Here is a 27,538-nt window from a genome sequence, read left to right as displayed (position 1 = left end):
GCCCAGTGCCTGCACGGGGGCTGCTCTGTAACAGAGTGACGTGGGAACAAACCCAGAGTTAGCCCTGCCCTACCCAGCTCCCCACACGCAGCCACTCCAACTACCCTCACTCACAATAAGCAGCCTTAGCACTTTTTTTTTTTTTAAGATTTATTTATTTGAAAATAAGAGTTACACAGAGAGAGAAGGAGAGGCAGAGAGAGAGAGGTCTTCCATCCGCTGGTTCACTCCCCAGTTGGCCCCAACTGCCGGGGCTGCGCCGATCCAAAGCCAGGAGCCAGGAGCTTCCTCCGGGTCTCCCACATGGGTGCAGGGGCCCAAGGACTTGGGCCATCTTCCACTGCTTTCCCAGGCCACAGCACAGAGCTGGATCGGAAATGGAGCAGCCGGGTCTCGAAACGACACCCATATGGGATGCTGGCACTACAGGCGGCAGCTTTACCCGCTATGCCACAGCGCCAGCCCCACCTTAGCACATTTTAAATGGCCCTCAAAACTCTCAAATTGGGGCTGGCATTGTGGCACAAGTGCAGTGGGTTAAGCTGCAGCCTGCAACGCCCTCGCCGGCATCCCATATCAGAGACAGTTTGAGTCCCTGCTGCTCTGCTTCTAATCCAGCTCCCTGCTAATGCACTTGGGAAAGCAATGGATGATGGCCCAAGTGCTTGGGCCCCTGACACCCACAAGGGAGACTTGGCTGGAGGTCCAGGCTCTTGGTTTCTGCCTGGCCCAGCCCTGGCTGTTGCAGTCATTTGGAGAGTGGATGGAAGATCTCTCTCTCTCTCCCCCTTCCTCTCTTTCTTTCAAATACATGAGTAAATAAATCATTTTTAAAAAACAAAAGACAATCCAACTTTTCCAACTTTATTTCCATTAACTGTCCCTGGTCTGATCAGTCCCTTCAGCTCTCCTGATCCAGTGACACTAGTCCAGGCCAACCGGGATGGGGGTGGGGACTCCCTCTCTGTCTGGGGACAGGAGTGGGCAGCAGGGGGCCCTCTCCTCTCTGGGGCTTGGAGCTGGCTCTGGTGATTCCGGCATCCACCGCATGGGACTGAAGGAGGGGCAGGGAGGGATGGGGAACAGCCCCTTTTGCTCAGCTCCCCTGCCCGCCAGGGCCTCGGAGCACAGCCCCGGGCCTCTCTCTGGAGTCAACCGAAGGATGCTCCATTTGAGCCGCAAGGAGAGCCTTCCTGTTTGACTTAGCATCTGTTTTTCATCCTTGAGTAAACAACACGAGAGCCGCCTTTCAGAGCCTATTGACTTTGCATCAAGACCTCACTGTCCTGCCTGCGTCCTGTGGCCCTCACTTGGGCCTCTGTAGCCATGGACATGGAGACAGGCAGGACCTGAAGACGCGGGGAAGGAGTCAGACCTTAGGCAGGGCTTCCCAAGGGGCTGCCAGGCGGGCAGGGACAAGGGGATGGTGCCATCCCTTCCCTGGGCACCAGGGCGAAGGCCTTTCTCGTCCCCACTCTTCCCTTGCTTTTCGGCCGGGGATCTGGCCTGAGTCCCGGCAGCCCATGGAAGGAAGTCTGGGCAACCTGGCTGGTTGCGGGAGGCCCGGCCGATCCAACGCGACAGAAGAGTTCCCGCCACTCAGCATTCTTGCCCACCGTGGAGAGAGAAGGGTCATTCCAACTCTAGTCCCACATCCACATGGGGCCCTCGCAACTCCTGGGGTGGTGGCTGAGGCTGGACTCCACTGGAGGGGAGGGACTCGGGGCAACTGCAGAGTGAGGAAGAGGAAGAGACCAGAAGAGGGAGAGGAGTGAGTGGATGAAGCCAAGGGAAGAGGACATCCCGGAGTGGGGATGGCAGCCCTGGAATGCGGCGGCCCGCGGCTGGGCGGGGGAGGGGAGGCTGCATGAGTGTGTGGAGCAGCCCTGGCTGTGGTCGGTCGGTGCAGACTCTTCATGTCCCATTAGCGGCAATGGAAGGTGACATGTGGGGATCGATACCAATCGAGGCAACAGACTCCCAGTAATAAACCCATTTCACTCACACTTCTCCGCCCCCGCCGCAGCGCCAGAGCGAGCCAGGCCTTCCCACCCCTGGGCGGCTCTCACCCCAGGCACCAGCACAAGGGGTAGGGCCCCCATATGCGTAGGAGGAGCGCCAGCAGGGTTGGGGGTCCTGCTTCTGGCTCTGTGGGGGCCGGCCCTGGGTCTGCCGCCTGCAGTCTCAAACCCGACCCCTTCCTTCTCCTCTCTGGGGGTGGAGAGGAGGCCTGGGTATTTGCAAGGCAGAGCTGGGGTGAGCTCGGGGATTTGTTGATCAGCTCAGCTCAGCCCCGGGGAACAGGTGAAGGCATCGTCGCGGGCTCTCGTGCGTGGCTCGGTGTGGGCGTCTGAGTGGGCCTGGGGGTGTGTGTGTGTGTGTGTGTCTGGGCATCCGTGACAGGAGTGCGCGGCTCTCTGTGGGCCTCCGCCTCTGCGTCTGTGCTAGCTCCGTGTCCGCCTTGTCTGTGTGTGATGCCGATGCGTGAGTCCGGGTTGCCGTGGGTGTGTGCGCTGGGCGTGTGTGCTGTGCTTTTGGGAGACTGAATGATTGTCACCGTGTGTACGTACAGCTGTCTCTCTCTGTGTGCAGCTGTGCCTGGGTCCGTCTCCCTGTACGGGTGGGAAAACGTGGCTGGCCTCCCACAACTCAGGCCTAACCCCTGTCCCTAAGCTGCCCCGGGAGCTGGAGCCGTGAGAGCCCTGTCCTCCAGGTGGGGGAAGGGGGTGCTCCACAGTCTCCTGCTTTATATGGGGCTGAGAAGTCCCCGAGACACGGGAAGAGTGGGGCAGTTGATCACGCTGCTTCTAGACCGGGACATGCAGGAGCCCAGTGTGAGTTGCAGGGCTGGTGTCGGGGAAGAAAGCATGGAAGCCAGGTGGGGAGAGCAGAAGGGGGACATGGAAAGGTCAAGCATTTGAATGGAGGGGAACCAGAAAATAAAAGAGGCAGTGGGAGCAGCAGGAGGAATGCTGGTTAGACTAAAGGTGGAACTTTCCCAGGGCATGGAGGAGAGCAGTGGTTCTGGACACTTAGGACAAGAGATTAGTTCTCTCCAGGTCTGGAAATCCCTAGAAGATAGTTGCATTGGGCCCCTTGGGAGACAACGGCAGGAAGAGAGCGATGCTTGCCTGCTTGTGAATGGTGGGGGGCACCCCGACAAAGGTCCCTGGGGGCTCCCTCGTGCATGTACATCCCACACTGCCCTTTGTGTCCTATTGGGTGGGGAAGAGAGCAGAGCTCACAGAGGGGACTGCCCTGCCTTCCCCAGCAGGTTGGTGGGGGGGGTGGCGCGACGGCCCTGGGCAATGCATCAGGAGGCTTTGGAGATGGGGACCTGGTTTATAATCTCCTGGAGCCACTGAACTCCTTGGGGAGGCTCTGAGCCTATGAGCCTATTCTCTTGTGATCACCATGCAATCCCCAGCCCTGCTGGGTGTCTGTCACTTGACAGCCCCTCCAGGCTGCCAGGGACTTAGGGGCGGGCATGTTCCCTTGGTCCTACAGGCCCTCATCTGGCCTCAGGGTGCTAACCTTGAGAGGTGTCATTCCTGTGTCTGCTCTCTGCCCTCTGGCTCCTGGGCCGTGCCTGAGCCGCTGCAGCTGAGCGCTGGGAGATGGTGCGGCACTGAATCTCTTCCAGGACCCCACACTCTCCATTCTGCCCCTGGGCCTTGTCCCTCCATCTTTTGGGTGCTGTTCAGGCCTGGTCCTCGGATGGGTCTTGACTCTTTCTCTCTGAGTGAGGGTTCAGGGAGCCAAGAGTGGCTGTTTCTCAGACTGGGGGCTCCCTGGGCAAGGGGCACGCGCTCTTTCCCTAATTGACCTTCCTCTTCCAGCTGGAGCCCAGGGGTGCTGCCTGAGCACTGTGGGGGTGCAGGAGGAGGGAACGGGGTTCATGGAGACCAGTCAGGAAGGTGCGAGAGAGGCAGGTGGGCAGGAGGGACTTGCTCAGGGCTGCAGGGAGGCAGGGATGAACCAGCGTCACCCATGGCCCAAGGAGCCCTGATGGAGCAACCAGATGGGTGGAGGCAAGGCTCGAGGCTAGGGGTAGAAACTGGGCACCAGGGCACCCAATTCGGGGAGCAGGAGGGCTGGGTGGCGGGTGAGGCACTCAGAGGCTGAGGCTCCAGGCCTCTGGCGCCCGTGTCCCCCCGGGCATTCTCCTTCCCTCTGTCCTCTCCAGGATCTCTGCGCAGCTGGGATGCACGGGCATCTCCGTGTCTGGAGCCGGGAAGGACTTCTCGGAAGAGGAGAACGCAGGGGATCTGAGCCCCCCCCCCCGCCTCTGCCCCAAACACCAAGCCAGGGCAACCTAACCAAACTCTCTCTCTTCTGTGTTAAGGAGCTCTGTGTCAGCTTGATAGGAAAAAACAAGAGGGAGAGGGAAGGGAAGCCAGGAGAAAGCAGAGCTCAAATGAGAACCGAGATAAAGCAATTACCTGATCAATACGGGTGAAATTGAGTAATCTAGCAGATCAATACCCTAGGCAGGAGGCTGGGAGGGGGCGCCCCCTGCTCTCAGCCCCACTCCCCTGCCCACCCCTGTTCTCCCTCCTCCCCTACTTGCTCCAGCTGCAGCCCCCCACCTCGGGAATCCATCTGAAGTCTGCCTTCCCCCTCTGCATCTGCGCCCAGACCCCCTCTCCGCCTCAGCGCACTCACTTCCTTCTCCTCCCCAACCAAACACATCCACTTTCTCCACAGCCCTTCTGGGCTGAAGCCTGCCCCTTCTCCCCACTATCCTGCTGTGAGGGTTGTAGCCCAGGCCAGCTGCAGGGCCCAGCCCCACCTCTGCGTCCTGGGGCAGGTGTGGGAGGCCGCAGCCCGGCCCAGCCAGGACAAGAACTAGCTTTGCAGAGACCAGATTTCCACCGTCAGCTTCCCCTGTTCTTGTACTCTGTGAGCCGTGACACAACCTAATCATTGCATTTCTGGGGCCCTGGCGGTTTGGGAGGGGGAGCAGGGAGGAGGCCCCAGCTTCTGCTGGCCCGAGAGGGGCTGGCATTGGCAGTGCAGTGCCCCGCTCTGGCTGGAGACTCCGCATTTAGAAGGGGATTGGGGCTCTGGTTTTCGCTCAGCCGGGAAAAGGGGCAGAGTGAGGACTTGCACAGTGTCGCGGGAACATCTGAGTTCCGGCCAGCCCAGGTCCCCAGGTCGGCGTGGAAAATTCTGTCCCAGCTTGCTAGGGGCCACTAGGAGGGTGGCGGCACTGTGGAAAGAGCACTGTGGTAGGAGTCAGAGCTTTCGGATTAGCCCAGCCGGGCCAGGAGTGGGCTTATTTGGCTTTGTAATTGCAGGACAGGGCCTGGGAGCCAGCTGGCACTCAGGAAATGTTAGCTGAGTGACTGACTGACTGTCGCTGCCTTGCATTTCGGTTCATTATGCTGGCCTGTCTCCCCCCCCAACCTGTGAGCCCCCTCAGAGCAGGGACGTGTGTCTGCCCGCACACATCCAACAGCTCTTCTGCGAATGTTTGTTTCACAAATGACCGTCTCCCTCTGGCTGTCAGGTGGGTCCAGGGGGCTCAAACACTCATCCCACAGGTCCCCTCAGAGGGACCAGGCGCTTCTGTAATGCAACTCAATCCCCCACCCCTTCCTGCCAGGCTGTGGGCACCACTGGGAGCAAGGGAGGGGCTGGAGAAGAGCGCGGACTTTGGATCCGGGAACTCAGGTGAGTCCTGCAGGGTTTGACTCACCTTTGACCTTGGGTAACTCACGGAACTTTGTTGGCCTTTGTCTTCGTCATCTGCGAAATGGGGTAAAAATAGCTCCTCCTGCAGAAGGTGATTTCGTGCATCCAGTGAGTTAACAGGGTTGTAGGAGAACGTGCGAATGCTTGGTACTGCTGTTATCAACGTGGGTTAGGAGAGTCTGGTCAGCAGAGGGGCAGAATTTCAGCACACGCAGACAACGAGCGCCTCTGGCTGGGCCACGCGCAGGAGAATAACGACAAATTTCCCACACCTGTCACATTCTGAAGACAGACTGACATCTGCGTATCTCAGCTTCCCCTCCTCTCCCTTACTGAGGGGCAAAGAAGAGGGTGCCTGAGCACTGGGGGGGTGCGCAGAGGGAGACAGGGTTCATAGAGACGGGTCAGGAAGGGAGAGAGAGGAAGGCGGGCAGGAGCGACTTGCCCAGGGCTGCAGGGCATGGTTAAGCCACCCCCTGGGACACCTGCACCCTATGTATTAGTGCCAGGATCAAGTCCCGCCTCCGTTTCCCATCCAGCTTCTTACTAATGCACACCCAGGGAGGCAGCAGGTGATGGTTCAAGAACCTGAGTCCCTGCTGTCCATGTGGATGGAGTCCATGGCTCCTGGCTTTGGCCTGGGCCAGCCCCAGCTGTTGTGGGCCATTTGGGCAGTGAACCAGTGGAGGAACAATCGCTTTTTCTCTTGCTCTGCCTCTCAAATAAAAAATAAGTAGTAGGAAGAAGCCACTGAAGTCTCAAGACATTGGGAAGAACGTGACTGCCCACCCCACCTGTTTATGGTACTCCTTGAGGAATGCTGGGAAGAAGCAGAAGGCAGTGTTAAGGACACACTGGAACAAAGGGTCCCCCCTGCAGCCAGAGGCCGGTGGAGGCTGGCCTCTGCCCCTGGAGAGAGAGGGCTCTTAGGTGAGAGGCCAGCAGCTTCCTCCCTTGCTGGTCCCAGGTTGCAAGGCTCCTGCGGCCTCCTGGCTGGGTCTTGTTAATGCAGGACAGGCATCCAACAGGCCCTAGGGGAATGTTAGCCGCTGGGGGGAGGGTCCCCACCTGCACAGCTGCCACCAGGGCAGATGCCTGCAGCTGCTCGGCCCAGACCGGCCCTTCTCACTGTACGCGCGGCATCTACTGGGTTTAGGTTTCCCTCCCCACTGTCTGCCTAACCAGATTCCCCAGGTCCTGGAGCTGGTCTGAGGGCAGAGGGTGGGGCCCCCTCCGCCTCCCATCAACCCGGGCCCAGTCAGTCGGGGTTGGGGTGGACCCGGCCTTGCTGAAGGTTCATCCGCATTCTGGCAAGGCTGCGATCTTTCTTTATCAGTCCCAGCAGCCAGCACCTGGAGCCTGTCTGACCAGGGCTAAGGGCCCCCTCCCCGGGCTGGCCCCTAGGTGCTTGCTCCCTTCTCCTTGACTTGCTGCGTTCTTGGGACATGTGGCCTGACCTGGAGAAACACTTAGAGCTGGGCCTCTCCCACCCACCTGTAGGTCCAAGTCTGAGCTTCTGCGAGGAAAGGAACCACCCCCGCCCCCTCCAAGATCCAAGATCCAAGATCCTGGGGTCAGGAGACTCCTGTTTGAAGCAGGAAGTCGCCCACTCTGGGCCTCACTTCTCTCATCTGTAGATCAAGGATCTTAGTATCTATCTCCTCCTGAGAGGAGCCAAAACCACAAAGCCTCCCAGAGCACGACAGCCACAGTGACAGCCTGTGAGCTCACGTCAACAGCGGGGGCACTGGAGTCCCGAGTGCTACGACGTGCAAGTCTCCGTCCTCACACCAACCATTAAAGTGCAGACCCAGATACACAGAGAGGGTCCCTCCGTAACTTGCCAGAACCAGAAAAAGGGCAGAGGTGGGGGCAGGTTGCAGAGTCCTCTCTCCTCCCTGGGGGGCCAATACCACCAGCTCCTGGAGGGGAAGGAGGCAGGAGCTGTGACAGGCCACCTCTGAGTCGGTGACCCTTGGAGGGGGTTTGCACGCTGCTCTTTGGCAGGATGAGAGGCAGGTGGGTGCAGCTGGAATTAGCAAGTCTGACTCCTGGCAGAGCGGGCAGGATGGGAAAAACGTGGGCAAGGCCACATGGAGATGGGGAGGCCGGGGAGCACCCCTAGGGACACGGTTCTCTATGATTTCAGTTCATGTTTCTCTGCTTGGATTAATCAACACCCAGCAAAGAAGTCCTGTGCATATGGGGAGGGGACGCAGGTTTGAAGCAAGCGGGGAGTATAGTTTGAGAGAGAGGAGGGGGGAGGGAGTTTGAAGAGAGGTAAGGGAAGAGACCATTGTAGGAGCCGGGGCCTGGAGGGTGGAAGCGGGGCCTGGAGCTCGACACTGAACACACCAGTGCCACCTTCCCCTGGCCTCATCTTCCCAGCCTGCATCTTCTATCGCAGCCGATGAACCTCTTTCCCGTGACTTGCTATTCACTTCTTCAAATAAACATTTGCCGAGCATCCTTAGGCTCTGGGCAGCGTGCTAGGCACCGGGGAAAGGCGGATGGAGTGAACCCTGCGACAGCAGTGGCTTCCTGACTGTTCTGTGAGAAGCCAGGCAGCATGATGACAGCACAGCGTGGCAAGGGCTGTGAGACAGACATGGGTTGTGACAGCACACGGAGGCGCACCCGTGCCCTGCCAGGAAAGGCCCCTGCAGGCAGTGGCAGCTGGGCAGGGTTCTGGAGGATAAGCTTTGAGTGTCCAGAAGTGGAGTGTTCCAGGCAGCGTGGGCAGACCAGAGCAGGGGCTTGGCATGGCTGAGAGGCCTTGCGGCACAGGGCTAAGAGCACAGGAACTAGGGCTCGGTCCACGGTCACGTCAGGCCGGCTCTGAGACTCCGATCTCAGGGGGTTGTCATGAGGATTCAACGAGTTGGTACAAATCGGAGGCCAGCTGGTGACCAGCCTTCTGAGCCACACTAAGGACTGCACCTGGCGGACAGAGGGGAGCCACCCGGGGCTTTAGTTCCTACAAACTCACCACGAAGGCTTGGAGATCCACTTCTCTCTGCTCACTGGCCTAACACTAGTGTTTTCACCCCCAGAGCCCCAAAGTTCATGATCGCTTCCTTCCTTCTTTGCTCAAAATCTGAATAATCACCATCCGATTTCAAATACTGAGCAGTCAACTTGGGCTCCGAACCTGGGATCCTGATCTCCAAATTATGTCCAGATCGGTTCCTGAAACAAATCTGCCTTTGCTTCTGGCAATGAGGACAGGAGAAGACACTGTCCAAGCAGCAGGGTCCTGTCAGTCCACTGCCAGCGTCCTGCCTCAGTTACCTGGGGGGATGGACTAGTCAGCCCGTCACTGTAACTTTTATTTTTATATGAAAATATGATTTCCTATATTCTTCCATATACCGATATGAATTTGCATACATAATATGTAATTTTTCTTGTCTTCCCAGGCAGACATACTGACAGGCTAGTTACAGTTCCCCTGGGATAAGGATGTTCCTCACTGGCCTGGCCCAAACCCTGTTGTCAAACTTCAGGAGTGCTCAGAGATTGAACAAAAGGCAAAACCTACAGGCTTCTTTAAAAACAAAACAAAAAAACTCTTCATTATCTGCTGACCCTTCTAGCTGCACCCTTTACCACTCAATCTCAGCTTTCCCAAACTACTCATGGGCTCCTTTAAGAGAAGTCAAATTTGGGGCCTGCACTCGGGTAGTAGGTTAAGTCTCCACCTGCAGTGCCAGCATCCCATTTGGACACCAGTTCGAGTCCTGGCTGCTCCACTTCTAATGCAGCTCCCTGCTGATGCGCCTGCTGAAGCAGCAGCAGAAGGCCCAAGTGCTTGGGCCCCTGCATCCACGCGGTGGATCCAGAAGTTCCTGGCTTCAGATTGGCCCAGCTCTGGCTGTTACGGCCATTTGGGAAGTGAACCAGCAGATGGAAGACCTCTCTGTAACTATGCCTCTCAAACAAGTAAAAAAAAAAAAAAAAAAAGAGAGAAGTCAAATTTAACACCAGACATTTTGAGATTTTCAGAGTCACTTTAGCTGCTTCTGAGGTGAACGCCTGTCCCCATTTTAAGGTTGTGCTGTTACATGATAGTCAATACCCATCAAGATGTCTTCCCATTCCCCTGGATTCTTGCCCACTGCTGGGAAATGCCACTAACTCGAAATCAAAACCCCACACAAAATCATCTTTTTGAGACTTAATTCACATAAATCAAGAACTATCCAAGTCTAGAACATTTTCATCTCCCCCTAAAGAAACTGACCCTAAGGAGTCACTCTGCACTTTCCCTGGCATGTACCACCATGTTTGGTCTCTAGGGACTTGCTGCTTCTGGACATTTCATATAAAGTCATTAAACATGTGGCCTTCCGTGTCTTGCCTTGCCATGTATTTTTCCTTAAAAATATTTATTTGAAAGGCAGAGTTGGAGACAGAGATCTTCCACCCACTGCTTTACTCCCAAAATGGCTGCAACGGCCAGAGCTGGAATGATCTAAAGCCAGGAGCCTGGAGCTTCTTCTCACATGAGTGTTTTTATTTTTTAAAATTATTTACATATTCATTTAAAAGGCAGTTACTGGGAGAGACAGATCTTCCATCTGCTATTTCACTCCCCAGATGGCTGCCATGACTAGGGTTGGGCCATACTGAAGCCAGGAACCTAGTTTCTTCCGAGTCTTCCGGGCCCAAGCACTTGGGCCATCTTCTACTGCTTTCCCAGGTTATTAGCAAGGAGCTGGATCAGAAGTGGAGCAACCAGGACATGAATCAGTGCCCATACAGGACGCTGGCACTGCAGGTGGTGGCTCTACCTGCTACACCACAGCACAGGCCCCTGCCAGGTATTCTTAACAAATCCTCAGAACAATCTCAAGATAGAAATTTCTAACTTGTATCCTTGGCTTCAGCTTCCTTTCTGTGGCCCCATCTGTTCATTCAAGGAAACATTTCTTTACTGTGCTAGTACCTGTGCAACAGGAACACAGAGTGTGATGACGGAGTGCACTAACATGGACTTTGTCAACCCTGGCAGGATCACACTGCCCCAGCATACAAGGAACAAGAAAACCAACACTTAGCAAGCACTACTTAAAAGTATTTTTTTTATTTAACTTTAATTTCTGAGGTAAAATACTTTTTTCTTTCAACTTCCATAACAAAATACAGAGCTATCAGATACCCCTGGAAAAAATATGTATATTATACATATATTTCTATAACATTACATCATATATATATAATATATATGCAAAAATTTGAAGACTTTATAGAAAGCGGAACATCTAAAAGGCACTGCACAATGGAGTTAAGATTACTTACATTTTATGTACATATACACATTTTATTCTGCTTAAGCGGATAACTAGTGAAATCATCTTTCACATGTGAATGTCTCATTCACAAATCCCTGCATCACAATTTTATAACTCTAAAAATATCTAAATATTTTAAAACAAATTAACTTTTTTCCCCAAGAAGAAACTAAAAATGGAACAATTCTTGAGAGATTGAATAAAGTTTTCTTTAAAACAACCTAAGAATGTATGTTCCATTACTGTTTACAGAACAAAAAGCACAAATATAATTACAGAATAAATAAAAAACAAGGGACAAACAGCCAACTGACTCTACCCACTTGGTGAGAAGTGATATATTTCAACTATTTTATTTAATGCTTCTGGAAGTTTCTTGGCCCATAGGTCACTAGGGTCCAATAATTCCATTATTAATGAGGTGGGTTTAACGCAGCACAGCTTAAAAATCTGGGGGAAAAGACTTGGTGAACTGTTTACTTTTCACTCCTATCCAGTCTTCAGAAAAAGGTCAGCTCAGCAAGGCTGGATGCTTGTAAGAGGTCGCTACTATTTCCTTTTCTATAGCTAAAAAAGCAAACTTTGTATGAACAAGTTCTTGATTAATGAAACTTCAACAGATTCGTGTTTGCAAATTTTTAACATTTGGCACAGCAAAATGTGGAAAAAGTGGGGGAGAGGAAATAGGTCTGGGTTTTAGCCCCCTTTTTCCCACCTGCTGTTGGACAGTGATAAAATTCTCACAGAACAGAAAGGCCTGGCTCTGTACCAGGCCGGTGACAGGTGCTGCCAGGAATGGGCTGGGGCGAGGGGAGAAAAAAAATGTCACTCCCTTGCCCCAGAAACTATCAATGGTCTCCACATTCCCTGGCTTACTTCCTGAGCAAGCACAAGATCGGCTCTGTATAAAGACCACCCTCCCCAACCCCAACCCCAGTGTGCAGTGCAAATCAACCCACAATTTTCTGGTGGAATGGCAATCAAAGGAAACAGTAAAACATGAACAGTTTTGTAAAGCCAAAAAACATTTTTCATGGAGTTGAACATTTTTTGAGTGTGTTTTTTCAAGTGTAAAAGCAGTGACTTTTTGTTCAAACAAGCAGCATCTAGGAATGAATCTGGCACTTGGGTTCTAGGGGGTTACAGGTATGCGTCATGGATTTTTCTTCCTCTCTTTATTGTAAAGGCCTCGTGTTTCTATTCCTGAGTTCAGACTGACACCTGCTGGCCTTCCCCCTTTGTGGACAGTGGGTGGCCAGCCAGCCTCCCTGGTTACATCAGGCAATGCCAAGCAGACAGCCCTCCTCCACCTGCCAGGCTTGCTTTCTGCTTCAGAGGTAAGTCGAGGTACAGAGAAAGAAGCTGACAAAAACAGAACCACCAGAGGCAGCCCCAACAGGTGACCCTCTGCAGGCCAACCAAAGCCCGAGTTGCTTGGGGTCACTTTCCCAGTCCCTTTCCTGTGGAAAGACAAGTTACTCGCAGAATGTAAATCAAACAAGGGAAGAAATAGTATCAAACTTGCCAAGAAATAGTATGATGGACTCAAGTCATCCCAGGCCATCTATAGTTTCACTCACCTGTTCTAACCTTTGCTGAGACCCCTCTTAGACATTTACTCCAATTTACAAAAAAAAAACACCCCCTCCACCATAAAACTCAACCCTCGAATACACTTAGTATATGGAGTTCACTTAAGCAAAGGTGGAGTCAAGAATTTCTTAAATCCTTAGACACCAATCCCATGCTGCCCCTTACCCTCAGCAGACACATGGAGCTCTTTCTTCTCTCCCTGCTGCCCTGCCGCCCTGCTGCCCTGCCGCCAGGTGGATCTGAGCCAGTCAGGTATTTACACATAGTACACAGGTACATGTGTGAACACACAGAGGGTGGCTACTGCTTCCTTCTCTCTGCCCCTAGTCCAGGCCCCTTTTGCTTCATGTAAGATTAATACTTTCCCGTTTCTTTAAAGTTTTAGAAGTGAATGTCCTGTGAAGAAACAATTCCTCACCTTAAACTGATGTCTCATGGAGGACACTCGTTCAGCAGACTCAACAGCCTAGACCAAGGGTATGGCAAGAATGGCAACAAGACACCAGCTCTTCTACCCACCCCAGGCCTTTAAGCATCTGGTTGCCTTTTGTGTCTTCTTTCCCCTCTTCCTTCAGTCTCAGCAAACATCCACTTGTACCCCCAGCTACCTTCTGTGTTTCCAGGTATCATCTGTCCTTAACGCCTACGATCCTGCCTTTTTGCTGCCTGTCCTAGTATCGTCAAGAGGGAATGACTAAATATCAGCCAGAAATTTAACCATGTTTCAACATTCCTGGATTAACTGAAAAACTGTCCATGCCCCTTTACAGGTTTATGCTGACGGACCCGTATCATTTAAAGTACGTTCATAGTTAAGGCTTGACTTAAGAAAATGCTTAGAGGACCAGATACAACACAAAGACATCTTCAACAATGCTGTCATGCCTCTCGGTGAACTTGCTCACAGGCACACTTCGGTTTGGCTCCCCAAACCCATAATGGAAAAGGAAAAAAGATCATTTTTGTTCTGTTTTGTCTTCTTAAAGGCATTGGGTTACTTCCTCCTGCCCTCTTCTTTCTTCCCTGAACAAGAGTTTACAACTCCTCATGGCTTCTTAATAGGTGAAGTAGGTGAAAAGTCCAAGGAACTCACAGCAGGGCTTCCTGTCTCAACCCAGCAGCTGAGAAGTGGCCAGCTCCTGTGCCTTCCCAGCCCTGCTCTAACTGGCAGTAGGCTCATGCTTCCTGAAATCTTTTTTTTTTTTAAAGGAAAAGAAAAATACCAAACGACAACAAGAACAACACAGGAGGAGGAAAAAAAAAAAAAAAGCAACATTTGAACATTTCCCCGCCCCAATAAGACTGAGATTATCTTATTCCTCCTCTGAAATAATTATGAAGAAACATTTCAGGCAAAATACTTAGTATTAATGGTCTTTCCCTGCTCAACCCCACAGCCATGACCTTTCCCCTTCTGTGTATCTCTCAGAGTAAGATAAATTCATTAATGGCTTTCCATATATAAATACAATAAAAAAGTCTAGAACCTGAACTATCCTGGGACCAAGAAGTACCTTGGCCCTTCAGGAGTCTCCTTGTCAGAAAGCGTAAGCCTCAATAGGAAACAGAGGCCCCTCCTCCTCTCAGTTCAATACCATCTCTGTGTCCTACCTACCAGGAAAAAAAAAGTGTGTCATATCCCACCTAATTTACAACAGAAGATACCCCATCCCATCCCCAAAACATAAAAATACAAGTCTATGCTCCTAGAATGATCAAACCAGTCTAACGCCCTCCCTCCCCACCCCCACCCCTGAAATCTTGCTACATAAATACATGTGTGTTTTGATTATAGTATAAACAGCTCCCCACCCACTTGCAGTTCTAAGCATCGGCAGCTGCTGTTGCCAGGCCCCGGGGTCCTGACCCACTCCAGAGGAACTTGCCATTCTTATTTAGCTCTCGGGCTTCAGGGTCGTCATTCCAGCGTCGCTTCAAGCGAAGCTTGGGGGGCATCAGAGCATCTTCCTTCTTCTCAGGTGCAGTGGGCTCCTTGCCAGGCCTGTCCTCACTGTCTTCAGTCACCTCTACAGGTTCTTCGCTTGGTGCGCTAACGGGTACTGAGGGCCAGATGGGTGGTGCAGCGGGGCGGGCAAAGACACTGCCTTTTTCCTGTTCAATAGTCCTGCTTGGCACAGCGCCCTCTTCTTCAGATTGCTCCTCCTTCTCCTGGCTCGCCTGCCTGAGGCTCTCTGGATCCTTTTCAGAGGTGGGTTCCACCTTAATTCGCGGGGGGACAGGAGCCATGTTGGGTGCAGTGACAGGTGCTGAATCCTCGCTGCTCTCGACCCTCTCCCGGTTCTTTCGCCCAACCGGTGGAGGCTGCAACTTGATAGAAAACTGAGCTGACTCCTCAGGGTGCATCTGGCACTGCAGCGGCGGAACCATGAGCCCCGGGTAACGGGGAAAAGTCCGGGGACTCAGATGGTAGTTGAACACAGAACAGGCTTGAGAATGAAGGTAGTGTTTCATTTCCTCAGGGTTGAAGGAGAAGCAACTGCTGCTGGTGAAGGGGCTCAGGCCTGGGGAGGGGCTATAGGAGAAGATGGTGGGAGTCAGGGAGAGGGCTGGTGAAATGGGGACATTAAGGACACCTCCGCGGCCAGGGATGGGAGAGACAGCAAAGGGACTGTGGGGGTCAGGGTACATCCCTGGCCTGGTGAACAGAGGAAGCATTATGTCAGGCTTGCGTTTCTGGTGGCCGATGCCTCCCCCACCAACAGCATTCCGGGAGGACATGAGATCCACTCCCCGGCGCCAGTCAGCGGCCGAGCCGTCCTCCAGCTCTGAAAGCTCCGCCTTCCTGTCAGTGCCATGACTCGCTTCCTGGCCAGGAGCAGGTAGGGAGCTGGCCGAGAACCGCCCTGGCTGCACATCGCTAGTGGGAGAATGGGTGTCCAGAGGTGGGAAATGGAACCTGGAAGAGGCTGTTGGCACGGGTGGCGCACTCTGAGGAACCACACCTGTGACGGCGGAAGAGAAAAGACTGTGTTGGTGGTCTGTTCATCATTATCACCACGTTTATGTAAGCTAACTACGCATAAAATGTCTGGAAGCAACAGGAAATAAACATTCCAATTAGACTGAACACTATATACTATAGTCCCCTATGTTGCCAGTAAATTCCATATTGAGATTTCCTATTATTCACAACCATATTCCCAGCAATTCAGAGCTTAACAATGAGCAGATGTTCAATGAATATTAGGTGACTGAATGAATGCATACAAGAGACTTTTTCTCTGCAACTCAAATATTGTGTTTTCTACCACTTGTCTCAATTTTCAGCTTGGTACGTGGGTCTTTTTTTTATTTTCCTAATTTGAGATATATAAAGCATGCAAACCAAATAAAAGACCAAACTGTAAATAACGTGAATGTAAAGCAAGGCATTAAAACCCTCAAGACCCTGCACGCCATGTATACAGACAGGAATGAGACATGTTTTAATAAAAAGATCGACAAAAAAGCTAAGATGTTAAGGTCATACAGCATATTGTTTGTAATTTTTGATACAGAACCACTATATAACCACTGTCACAACTCAAGAGATGGAAATAGTTTTCATTTTCTTCAAATCTATACTCCCCTAACAAATTCTATAGAAAGAGCTCCATTGTCATCCTGCTTTCAACCACTGAGGAGGCTAGGAGAAAATCCAGGACCTACTGCTCTCTCTCTGAAGTTTGCTTGTTCAAATTTGAAGCTCTGAGCAGAGACTAACACTGCTAACCATGTCGACTTCAGAGGCTCTCAACTCCCCCAAAATGTTCTTCTGCTGAGAAAGGTATGCCACCTGAGGCATCAACGGCTTCTATCGTGATGAGGTCAGGGGGCCTCTTTACACTGAGACAGTGGTAATGAAGAAGAAAAAAAAAGGGAGGAGAAAAAATACCAGGAAAAACAGCCATCAGTAAAGCAATGCAATCCAGGAGGAAATAAAAAAGGTGTGTGAGAATGGTGCGGTTAGGAACTGGTCCCAGTCAGCTGCCACTTGCTGCTCTCGGAGTAAGAGTTCTCCTTGGCTTAGACTGGGGTGTGGGCCGGTATGTGCAGGACTATAGCTTTCCAAGTGCACGCAACTGAGTAACACAGTGTCAGAGGAGCATTTCCCAAACTCATGTCCCACAGAAGTCTTTTTAAAAGACTGCTTCAATCTTAGTAGGAAAAACAGATGGATGACCTTGCATTTAATCTGAGCAGACTAAAATCATCTCTTCCACCAGCCTGTTACAGAGGCTGAAACTCTACCATTTTAGATTCTTCCAGACCTTGACTTTTTATTAAGGTATTAGATATTCCAATGGACAAAGTAAGTTTAAGTATAACGGGGATGGGAAGAAGGGTCTTGTCTCCTTAGAAATTTAAAAGTGCTCGGTTAAATCAGGTCATTTTTTTTTTCCCTTCAGAGGTGATGTCAGTCTTTACAAGTATTAAGGTATAAATCTGCAAGAAGAAATACATAACCGTTAGGTTGGACAAAGGAAGGTAAGACTAGAGCAAAGATGAGAAGCGACCATTTTGGTCCCTAAACTTTGGCTAACTGGTGTGGCTCCATTTTTCTGTGTTAGATGTTGAGACAGCAAATCTAGGGTTTTGTTTGGAAAAAAAAAAAGTTTGCTGCTAAAAACAGAAGCTTGAATACTACTGCAACAGAAGACCACCTCTGGTGAAGTGACCATGAAATTTGGATATTAGAGTGGGAAAATCTGGATCTGAATCTCAGTTTTGTCACCTTCTATCTTATAGCAGTGTAAGTAACATACTAGATTTTGACTATCTCTGGCAAAACTGAAATAATACGGTCTTTGTCTAAGTTCAAACCTCTGAACAATTTATTTCTCTGTGCCTTGGTTTCCTTATCTGCAAAGTAGGTAATAGGAGCAATCCTAATGTTACTAGGATTAAAAGAGTTAGTATTTGTAAAGTCCTAAGACCAGTACTGGTATACAGCAAACTGTATATAGTTATTAAAATAATTTTATGAATTATTAATTGTGGTTCAAAAACTAAAGCTTAAAAAGGCATATACTACTTAAGTACGAGCCATACATTAGATAACATTAGCAGTGTTAAACTTCCTGGGTGTGGTAACGTTACTGTAGTTATGGAGGAAAATGTCCTTGTTCCTAGGAGATACATGCTGAAGTACATACGGGTGAAGTGCCATGGTGTCTGCAACTTAATCTCAAAAGATTTAAAAAGTATATATAAATAGAAAGAGATAAAGCAAATGCGGCAGCAATGTTAACCATTAGTGACTCTAGATAAAGGTTATAAGGGTGTTCACTATTCTTTTTCCAAATTTTCTGTAGGTACAAAGTTCTCCAAAATGAAAATTAGAAACTGGGGTAGGGAAAAGTGAGAGTAGGGGACACAGACTGAGAAGTCTCAAGTCCATCCTCTACCCCTTGTCAGGTAATCAATTTTACTATTTTGTCCTGTAACTTTACAATGTTTCTTATGTAAATATAAGTAAATATTAAAATATATGTAGTATACTATATACCATACTTTTAAAACATTTTAGTTTACTGTATTTGAAAAACAGACACACACACTCACACAGAGAGACCTAAAGAGATATCTCCTATCTGCTGGTTCACTCCCCAAATGCTCCCAACAGCCAGGACTGGGCGATGCCAAAGTCAGGTGCCTGAAACAACATCTGGGTCTCCCACAAGGGTGGCAGGGACCCAATCACTTAGGCCATCTCCTGCTGCCTCCCAGGGTGTGCATTAGCAGGAAGCTAGAATTGAAGCAGAGCCAGGATTCAGACTCAGGCACTCTGACATATAGGATGCAGGCATCTAAGTGGTATCTTAACTGCTACGCCAAACGTCTGCCCCTATAGGATGCTTTTAACAGTAAAAATGTATGTGAAATACTTTCAACAGACACTGTATGTGAAATACTTTCAACACTACCCAGATGTTAAAGCATTCTACCTAAACTGCTAACAGTCAGAAGAACTGTGGGGAAGGGAAGAGAATATTTACCTTTTCACTATGTAAACTTCTGTATTATTTATGTTACCATCAGCCATGTAGTGCCTTTACCTTTAAACACACACAGACCAAAATAGCCCAACTGTATTAATGTACGGTGCAGACATAATCATCCCGGATCTAAATCCACACAGCTCTACTTCTTAGAGCACTTATCACATTGCACATTTTATTAAACCTAGAATGTCTTATCTCTCTTGCTAAACTCTAAGTTTCCTGAGGGAAAGAAGTCCTCCATACTCTTTTTTTTTGTCTTTAGGGCATAACATATTATCTGTTGAACAAAGGAATGAATCCAATCTAGGAAAGGAATGTATGAGCTATTAAATAAGAGCTAGATTTCAACAGTTCAATCTCTCAGGAATTGTTTCAGATAGCTATTCAACACACCCTGAGCAGTCCTTGACTTTGCTGTCCTCACCTTCATTTTATCACCTGTAAAAAGTGGACATTATGAGACACACACGGTAAGGGGCTATAGAAGGGCTGAATAATGTAATTCACAAACCACTAAGCAAAACCATCTCCATTAAGTAATGGCCAAAAATGTTACATTTTTTGTTATCAAAAAGCACTTAGCCTACGTAAGTAGAAGTTCTCTAGTTCTTTGGAGTTATCTATATCTAGGATATGGGCAACTAAGTAGTAGGCCTGAAAGAAACCACAGTTATGTTTTCCCTGTGACTTTTTGATTAGCATCTTCTGGTTGGTTAAGATTCAATTGCTTTCAGGCAGAAAAGGTGTACTAAGCCAGTGCTGTTAGTTTCCCATCTAGAAAAAGCCCTAGAAAACCACACCACTCTCAAGGGCTGAGGCATTCCAGGCTGTCCAAGTGACAGGACTTCTGGGTTTTTGACAAAATTGGGTCAAAAACAGAACAAGAGCAATCAAGTATTATCAGGGGGACAGGCTGGAAGTATAAACACTAATGCACTCTTCAAAACGGTCCATTTACCAATCTAGGGTCCTGATTCCTCTAGACACACAAGGAAGGGACAAGAGTAAAAAATAGAGGAAACAAGACTCCAGTGGCTAGAACAGGTCTGATTTCCTAATGCCTCTCCCTCAGGCACAAGGAAAGAAAACAGGTTGTAATTAGAGAGATGCATTCCAATACCAGTTTTTTTTTTTTTTTTTTTAAATGCATGCCCCAGGGACAGGAGGGAGTGGTTACAGGAGGAGAGATGGAACTGTAATGATAGCAGAGTCAAGCTGAAACTGCCCTAACTTGTTGTGTGTAGTAATTACATATCTGCAATGGATCTCAGCATTATATTCTCTCAACCACACCCCCGCTCCAATCTTTCAGGTTTCTTCCAACTTTTCTCTGAGAAGTTGCATTACTGCAGAATCATGATCTGCTTTCTTTTCCTCAACACACAAAGACAGAGTAAAATAATGAAAAACAATCCGTTTTCTTAAGCAGGGTTATGATCTGCATCTTAAAAAAAAACCATAAACAAACAACCACACAAGACATCAAAACTTTCTGCATCAAGAGAGAGGCAAATTTCTGTGAAGAGCTGCGATGGAAAGCTATGACCTCTGGCGGGTACAGAGGGGAAGCCCTGCTGCACTGCACAGGAGAGTTAAGTAACCCCAGAGTTGTATTCTCTGAGGAGTTGCTGGTGCAGATCAAAGACACTGTTTTTTACTGCAAACATGTGAAACCTCCCCTTCTCTGATCAAGGATGCTGTGGTTTTGATGATATTCAGTTGATAAGGGAGAGCTTGGTAGTTTCACAGAAAATCGGAAGTGTTTGTAGAAACAGATTCCTGTCTATGAAAGAGCCACTGGGCAGGGTGTTAAAATTTAAATCCTGAACTTCAAGATGAATGTGACCCTATGGAACATCATCCCCAAACGAGATAGTATAATTATATCTGTAAGATTAAAAATAATATGCAGAAAAGGGAACCAAGCAAACCAAACAAACCTATCATGATACTGCCGAAGACAAGCAGGAGGACCAAGGCAATTCAAGGGGTCACATTACTTTAGTCTTTTTTTTTGACTGGCAGAGTGGACAGAGAGAGAGACAGAGAGAAAGGTCTTCCTTTGCCGTTGGTTCACCCTCTAATGGCTGCCACGGCAGGCGCACCGCGCTGATCTGAAACCAGGAGCCAAGTGCTTCTCCTGGTCTCCCATGCGGGTGCAGGACCCAAGGACTTGGGCCATCCTCCACTGCACTCCTGGGCCACAGCAGAGAGCTGGACAGGAAGAGGGGCAACCGGGACAGAATCCGGCGCCCCAACCCGGACTAGAACCCGGTGTGCTGGTGCCGCAGGCAGAGAATTAGCCTATTGAGGCACGGCGCCGGCCACGTTACTTTAGTCTTTCAAAAAAATCCCCTTACACATGCCAGGCTGTGCGCTGTGTTTTTAAAATTATTTTTCAATTCAAAATTCATTCCCCACCAAGACAGGTTGCATCTTACCACTTGACCGAATGTTGATGAAGGGGTAGTTGGGCATCACCAGCTTGTTGAAGTTAAATTTATAAGTAAACCTTTTTCCTTTTGTTTTATGAAGGATCCTCTTGTTATAATAGTATCTGTAAAATTCAAAATGCATGGCAATTTATCTTGAGACACTTCGGTAACCACTAAGACCAACAATTTTTGCTCTAAGTATACTTACAAACATCACTATCATCATTCTTTTGTAGCCTCGCCCTCAGGTTAGGGCTGGAAGACAGAGAGCTTACTTTTCTTGTTAATTTCCAAATAAGCTCTAGCTTTTGGTTTTATGAACACAACTTAACTGTAAGATCCTGAACACCTATCCGAGCCCCAACCACCTTTCTTCTCCATCTCTACAATTTCAATTCATAGCTCATTTCCTTCCTGTTCCACTATATGTCATTAACTGCCTACTTTCTGTCTGTCTTGCCCAGGTGGGGGCAGACAAATCTCTTGGGAGACTTGATGTGGTTAGTCAGGCGATCTAAGCTCAAGGAAGAGACAAAGGAATGCAGAACTGTTTTATGGTGGCTGGTTAAACAATGGCATACTCTGATTTGCAGAACAGCAGCCAGCATTACTTTCAAAGGGATGTGAGAAGCTCCAGCAAAGACTGCACCGATTTTACATTCAGGGTCACTAGGAATGAAGAAAGACAATGCACCTGGCACCTTTAGCCTTGCACCTACTCAGCAGCACAGTTTATGACAGCCTTCTGGCCCTTGAGGGCTAAAGGGTTATGAAATTTAAAGACTGACAAGGGCAAAGAGAGAACCTGAGAAACCTTACAGTGACCAGTCTTTAGACATGCCGGAGCAACCTATGGACGGATGACTGAGCTTACAGATACAGCTCTTACAGCCAGGTCAGGACCATTTAGTTAGCCCTCCTCCTGTGAACCTGCTTCACCGATTTCTAGTTTCTTCCAGGGGAGCCCAAATACGAGAAATTCTAATAAATTCTGGAGCAGGAAATCTAAACTAATCCTTTAGATTATAAATAAGCTCCAACCATGTTTCACCACACCTCCTCGCCCACTACAAAGCAGAGTCGGCTGTCTGTCAGGATCCAGTGCCAGCCACATTGGGATTCCCTCCTACACAGAACCAAAGATATGCCTTTTCTCCTCCCGTGCCTGTGCTACTCAGATTCAACAGCTCCTCCACTCCCACTTTAAAGCTACACATTATTCACTAAGATAGTGCAGCCTCTTATCACCTGATACCTTTTTTATCTAACACTCACCCAACTGTTAACACCACAGATTTGGGAATCCTTTCCCTTACCTGAGGGCCCGGCTCAGCTTGTCATAGTTCATCTGTGGCTTGCATTTCCTGCGGCCCCAGAGGCGGGCCACCTCGTCTGGGTCCTTGATGACAAACTCCCCGTACTCTCCCTGCTGCCAGGCGATGACGTGGCGGAACTCCTCCTTCTGCAGCAGCTCCAGGATGAAGTGCCACAGCTGGATCTGCCGGGAGCCAGGGGACGACTCTGTTTTATAGGCCCAGTCCGGGAACTGATACCCTTTAATGTGAAAAGGGCAAGATCAAGGCAGTCAGGAGCAAGGTACACACATACCATCATCCCCAACTTCACATTCCTCTGCTCACAATCTCTAGAGTGCTTTGCAAACATGCCATAAACACCCTTGCAGTCCACGGCAGCTACCCACAACAGGGGAGAGGAAACACGTTATCTATCCTTGCTGCAATTGTTAAACTTGACAGACCTGGGCAGCAGCACCGAGGTATATTAACCTCTTACTCTTTCAAGTTTTACTAAATCTCACACAGACTTTCTGTAAGAATATGAAAATCCCAACAGAAACAAATGGGAGAGAAACACTAATGCTTCAGGACAATGAGCCGAACAGTCCTGGCCTCCATGGTTGGCTCTGTGCCTCTTACAGGAAAGAGTCTTTAAAACTTGGGTAAGGGTGTGGTGACTTGCTGTGTTAAGTACTCATCAATAGCAAACAAACCTACGACTGTCCCAGCTATGCACCCAGTCAAGAGGTCAGTCATGGTCTCACATCTGTGAGCAGAGCCCAGGTGGAGAGAACAGGAATCACTGAGGGGCATTCCAGGTACATCAGAGATGATTAACTTCTGCTCACCTCCACCTCCTTCTGGCTTTTCCACGATGCTACAGCCTGCTTTCATTTTCACCCTCCTGCTGAGAGACACAAGTCACACGATTACTTGAAGATGCTACTTACTTGTGATTCTCCAGAAGTTTCCTGGCACAGCTTTTTCCTAAACTTCCTTTTCCTTGCCTTTCCTTCCTTATGCAACTTTCAAACATTTTGCCTCCAAACTGCTCATCCCCAAGTCATCAAATGACGGTCCTCAGGTCATCAGCTTCAAAAGCCATAATTATCTCTCACCTGACTTTAAACCACAGAGTGTAAACACTGTATTTAATATCTGCTTTCTTCCTCCTGACCAATCCTTCAAATGCAAAAAAAAAAAAAAAAAAAAAGGAAAGGTACAGCGAAACGGGTCCAAAAAGGCAGCCAAGACAAGTCAAACAGTTTGTCTTCTATTACTAGACGGGTCCAAGTGCCAAGATACACAAGCCTGCCTGCCTTCACCCAGATGTACCAGTTTAAAGAAGGGTGGAAAAAAAAAAAGCCCAGTCCATCTGATTCCCACTCAAGAATGAACATCTGATTTTGATTTATTTTACGAAATTATGTGAGATGGGAGAAGGCAAACTCCTCCCAGTCAGAAACTGCCCCCTCCCCCTTGAAAAATACTCTGGGATACAGGAAGTAAACACACTATGTGCAGTCACTCCAGACAAGAAACATACACACACCTCCAAAGTCGTCTTCAGAAAAATTCTCTATTTTATTCTTTTAACAGGAAGGGAGGGAAAAAGCAGACATTTCTGAGGACCTTCTGGCCAGAGTTGAGGGAGTACTGCTGTGGTGTGACTTCATTCCATCCAGATTTACGGGTCCTCAATAAAGTTCCTGTTCCTGGCAGCAGGCAGCTTTGTGTCAGTCTATCCTTCAGCAAAAGGAGGGAGCGCTGAACCCGCCAGAGGGAAAAGGGAGCAGGAGAAGGCAGATCTGCCCTTATTGTTCCCCGGGGTGGAAGATGGGCCCTCAGCACCCACATTAGCAGGAGCCTGGAGGGAACGCAGGTGCCTCTGTGGCCCCAGGGTGGGGTGAGGACAAATTCCTAATCTTGGAAATTTCATCTGACCAAGGAGTCCTCTAGATCCTTTGAATTCTTTTTCTCACCTTACGCATGAAGGAGACCAGCAAGTTTCAGTCTGCACAACTACCAGGGGCCAAGGACAAGATAAATACTTTCCCAAAGGAAGGGGAAAACACAACAAGACACAGACACACGCTATACAATAACCCGGCACAGGGCTGAGACAGGCGCTTCCTCTCCCATTTCCGTGACAATGAGGGAGGAAGACAACATTTCCCTGCCGCTCCAGGAAGCTATCCTGGACGCCAACTCCTACTGCTCCATCGGATCGCACGGCGGCCTTCACCGTGCCACAGGAACCCCTTTCAGCCAGCACGACCCTCGGGTCCACACCCGCTGCCACGATGACCTGCCCGGGAAGCCCTGTCCTGACACTCCTGCTGCCCGATTGTCCTCAGAAAGGGCCGCCTTCCAGAGCCCGCAGGCGCCTCTGCGGGGCTTCCACAAATTCATTCCGAGAACACCCGCTCCCAGAAGGGCCCCTCGTCTCAACTCTGCAGACCCCCGGCGCCTGCCCTCCGTCAGATCGCGACCATTCCCTCCAGAGAAAAGCACGCGCAGCGCGGCGCCCGGTCGCCTCGCAGCGGCTCCCTTTCCCCTCACCTCCCCGCAGGGCCTCGCCGACACCGCACGAACGCTGCCCTGGGTCCCTGTCGCCCCTCAGACACGGAGCCCCCCTCCTTCCCCGCCCCCCGAGCTGGGTGAGGCCCGGCCGGTCTGGTCCGCGGCCGGTGGGTGGCCCTGACCCAGGCGACGCTGTCTCCGCCGGGGTCCGTGGGGGCTGGCCCGGACGGGTCCGGCAGCGGCGACGGCGGCGGCGAGGCCGGGACTCACCTCTCCCCGGCACGGTCCGTCTTCGGTCCGGTCTCCTCCGCGGCGTCTCCGGCTCCTCCTCATCCACCCCAGCAGGAAGTGACCTCCTCGGCAGCTTTCGTCACTTCCATCCTCAGCAGGGAGGGCGGGGGAGGAGGCGGCGCCCTCCCGCCGGCTCCCAGCCTCTCCGCGCCGCACCCAGCCGCGGCTCCCTCTCCTTTCTCCTCTCAGCAGACGCCGACTTCCGCCCGCACTCCGCACTCCGCCCTCCTCACGCGTTCCTCCCGCCGCGCGCGTCCCGCGCCTCCGCCCCGGTGCGGCGCGTGCGTCACGCTGCGGGGGCACGTTACGCACGCTCGCGGCGGGCGGCCCGCCCGGGCCGGCTGCGCTCGGGGGTCCTGCGGGAGTTGTCCGCGGCTGTCCGCGGCGGGCGAGGGGCTGGAGGCCTCCCGTGCCGCGGGAGGGGACCGCGCAGACCCCCGCCGGGAAGGGGCGGCGCGGGGATGCAGCCCGCCCCGCAATACCAAGGGGGAGGTCCCGGTTTCCCCAGCACAGGGGTCTTACAATGGGAAGGGGCGACAGCAAGTCCTCTGCCCTTTCCTGGGCGTGGGGAAGGAGCTGCGAATCCTGTGAAGCGCATCGCTTTGGCGTTGCCTTTTGTAAATACCGGGGAGTACAACCGCCTCCCCGCCTGTCCCCAGCCTTCTGTCTAGTCTCAATTTGTTGCAATCCAAGCAGTTTGCTACTCTTCCTAAATCATCCAAACACATCTCTTTTTTTTTCCCCGTAACCCTTTGTTCTGCTCTGATCCAAAAGCTGTTTTTCTTTTAGCTAATTAATGATCTTAAAGCGGTTTGCCCATACCCCCAAGCCTATGTTCATTTTGCAGGCACAAGAAAGGGAGGAGCGGGGGTCAGCCGAGGTTAAGTAAACTGAAGAATTGGGAGTGTGGGGGAGGTGAGGATGAGAGCTGGGACTGAAGGAGAATCGAAAAGCAATTACGGTCAAATTGATCAAAACCTTGTTTTGTACTATTGCCCTAGCAATACCTTTCCATCCTGTCTGCCGGCTAGAAAGTAGAAATACCACCATTAGCTGTTAGACGAAAGCTGGCTGCCGGTTCTGGGTACGCTGCTAGCCATTCTGTAGCTGTTGAGAAGCTAACAACTGATTTGGTCCCGTGTGGCCTAAAACTGCTACACCTGTTTTAAAAAGAAAGGATTAAGGCATTGGTGATGTAAGGCCTTTCTAATGAGAAAATCCTACTGTGTAGATGAATAAGGAGCGCATTTGAAATAGCGTAGAGAAGATTGCCAGTGTCTGCTATGAGTTGGTGATCTCTGTCAGTGTAGGAACTGCCTATGTAACCTTTGTATTTTCTGCATAGGACCTAGAACAGTGTCTTACCTGTAAATGTCAATGGTTGCACACACCTTTAAAATACTGGGGTTTAGCTAAATGATGGAGACTGTATTTAGGTCCTTCATGTACTGGCCCTGTAACCTTGACTAAGTTCCTTACTATGCCTGGCAGTTCCCCGTCTGTATGAACCTAATATCTACAGTGTACATAGCTGAGTAGACCCTGTAGATATCTAGAAGCGTGTCCCTGTTCAGTGGGTACTGTAACTCATTGTTGGGGAGTTGGTACTACAGGCATCTCATTGTTGTATTAGAAGTGTGTGTTACTACATGTAGTGTTTAGAACAGAGAACAGTACATTGTCAGTGCTGCAGCTGAATACATGTTGGCAAAAATAATAAGACTCATTGTCAAAGAATCCTCAAATTCCCACCCATGCATATGTTAGCAGTTGTATCAGCGCAGAAACCAGAGTTATCAGGAAGGAGCAGCTTCTTCTGAAAGTCTGAAATTGCTGCTCTTTGGCTCATAGCTCCAGTGGTCATGGTGAGAACCAGCACCGCCAACTGCAAGTCTCCTGTGTGTGACAAAGGGCAAGGAGCCACAACGCAGGAACTCTTTCTGTGTGTATTTTTCCCTCACTCCAGACCCCTAGTGGTTCTCTGCTGCTTCTCTAATTAGGGTCACCAAGGATGACTTGAGTAAACACAATTAACAAGAAATAAATAGGTCTCTCCACCTGGCTGGGGCCTGAATCGATATAATGAGAAATGTTTATATCCCAGCAGAGCTCAACAGAGTTTTTATATTAAGAATCTATGGCTGGCGCCGTGGCTCACTAGGCTAATCCTCCGTCTTGCGGCGCCGGTACCCGGGTTCTAGTCCTGGTCGGGGCGCCAGATTCTGTCCCGGTTGCCCCTCTTCCAGGCCAGCTCTCTGCTGTGGCCAGGGAGTGCAGTGGAGGATGGCCCAAGTGCTTGGGCCCTGCACCCTATGGGAGACCAGGAGAAGTACCTGGCTCCTGCCATCGGATCAGCGCGGTGCACCGGCTGCGGCGGCCATTGGAGGGTGAACCAATGGCAA

General features: G+C 50.3%; 1 protein-coding gene across 4 annotated transcripts; it reads right to left on the bottom strand.

The window, feature by feature from the left end:
• Window positions 1–132: 132 nt before the first annotated feature.
• ETV3 (ETS variant transcription factor 3) lies at window positions 133–25,399 on the bottom strand. Of its 4 annotated transcripts, none has more exons than XR_007924211.2 (6): window positions 25,116–25,399; window positions 23,171–23,229; window positions 22,341–22,578; window positions 21,031–21,146; window positions 5,702–5,929; window positions 133–3,738 (listed from the first exon to the last, which is right to left on the bottom strand). XR_007924211.2 is itself a non-coding variant. In XM_051858511.2 (5 exons), exons 2-5 carry the CDS (start codon window positions 23,214–23,216, stop codon window positions 14,409–14,411), a joined length of 1,539 nt encoding a protein of 512 aa, XP_051714471.2. In that variant the 5' UTR covers window positions 23,217–23,229; window positions 25,116–25,399; the 3' UTR covers window positions 10,765–14,408. The 4 variants fall into 4 exon arrangements, 2 of the variants coding, with proteins under 2 accessions (XP_051714471.2, XP_051714472.2); XR_007924210.2 differs by having other exon boundaries at window positions 133–1,729; XM_051858511.2 differs by lacking the exons at window positions 133–3,738; window positions 5,702–5,929 and adding an exon at window positions 10,765–15,547.
• Window positions 25,400–27,538: the final 2,139 nt, after the last annotated feature.

This window comes from Oryctolagus cuniculus, chromosome 7 (genome assembly GCF_964237555.1).
Source record: "Oryctolagus cuniculus chromosome 7, mOryCun1.1, whole genome shotgun sequence".
NCBI lineage: Eukaryota > Metazoa > Chordata > Mammalia > Lagomorpha > Leporidae > Oryctolagus > Oryctolagus cuniculus.
This window is presented reverse-complemented; position numbering and strand designations above follow the sequence as displayed.

Bases quoted from the DNA above. Each gene is read 5' to 3' on its own strand.
- ETV3 (XM_051858511.2), bottom strand. From the start codon at position 23,216: ATGAAAGCAGGCTGTAGCATCGTGGAAAAGCCAGAAGGAGGTGGAG. The intron at 22,579-23,170 runs GTGAGCAGAAGT...TTCACATTAAAG, and splicing joins AAAGCCAGAAGGAGGTGGAG to GGTATCAGTTCCCGGACTGG. The intron at 21,147-22,340 runs GTAAGGGAAAGG...TGAATTTTACAG, and splicing joins AAGCTGAGCCGGGCCCTCAG to ATACTATTATAACAAGAGGA.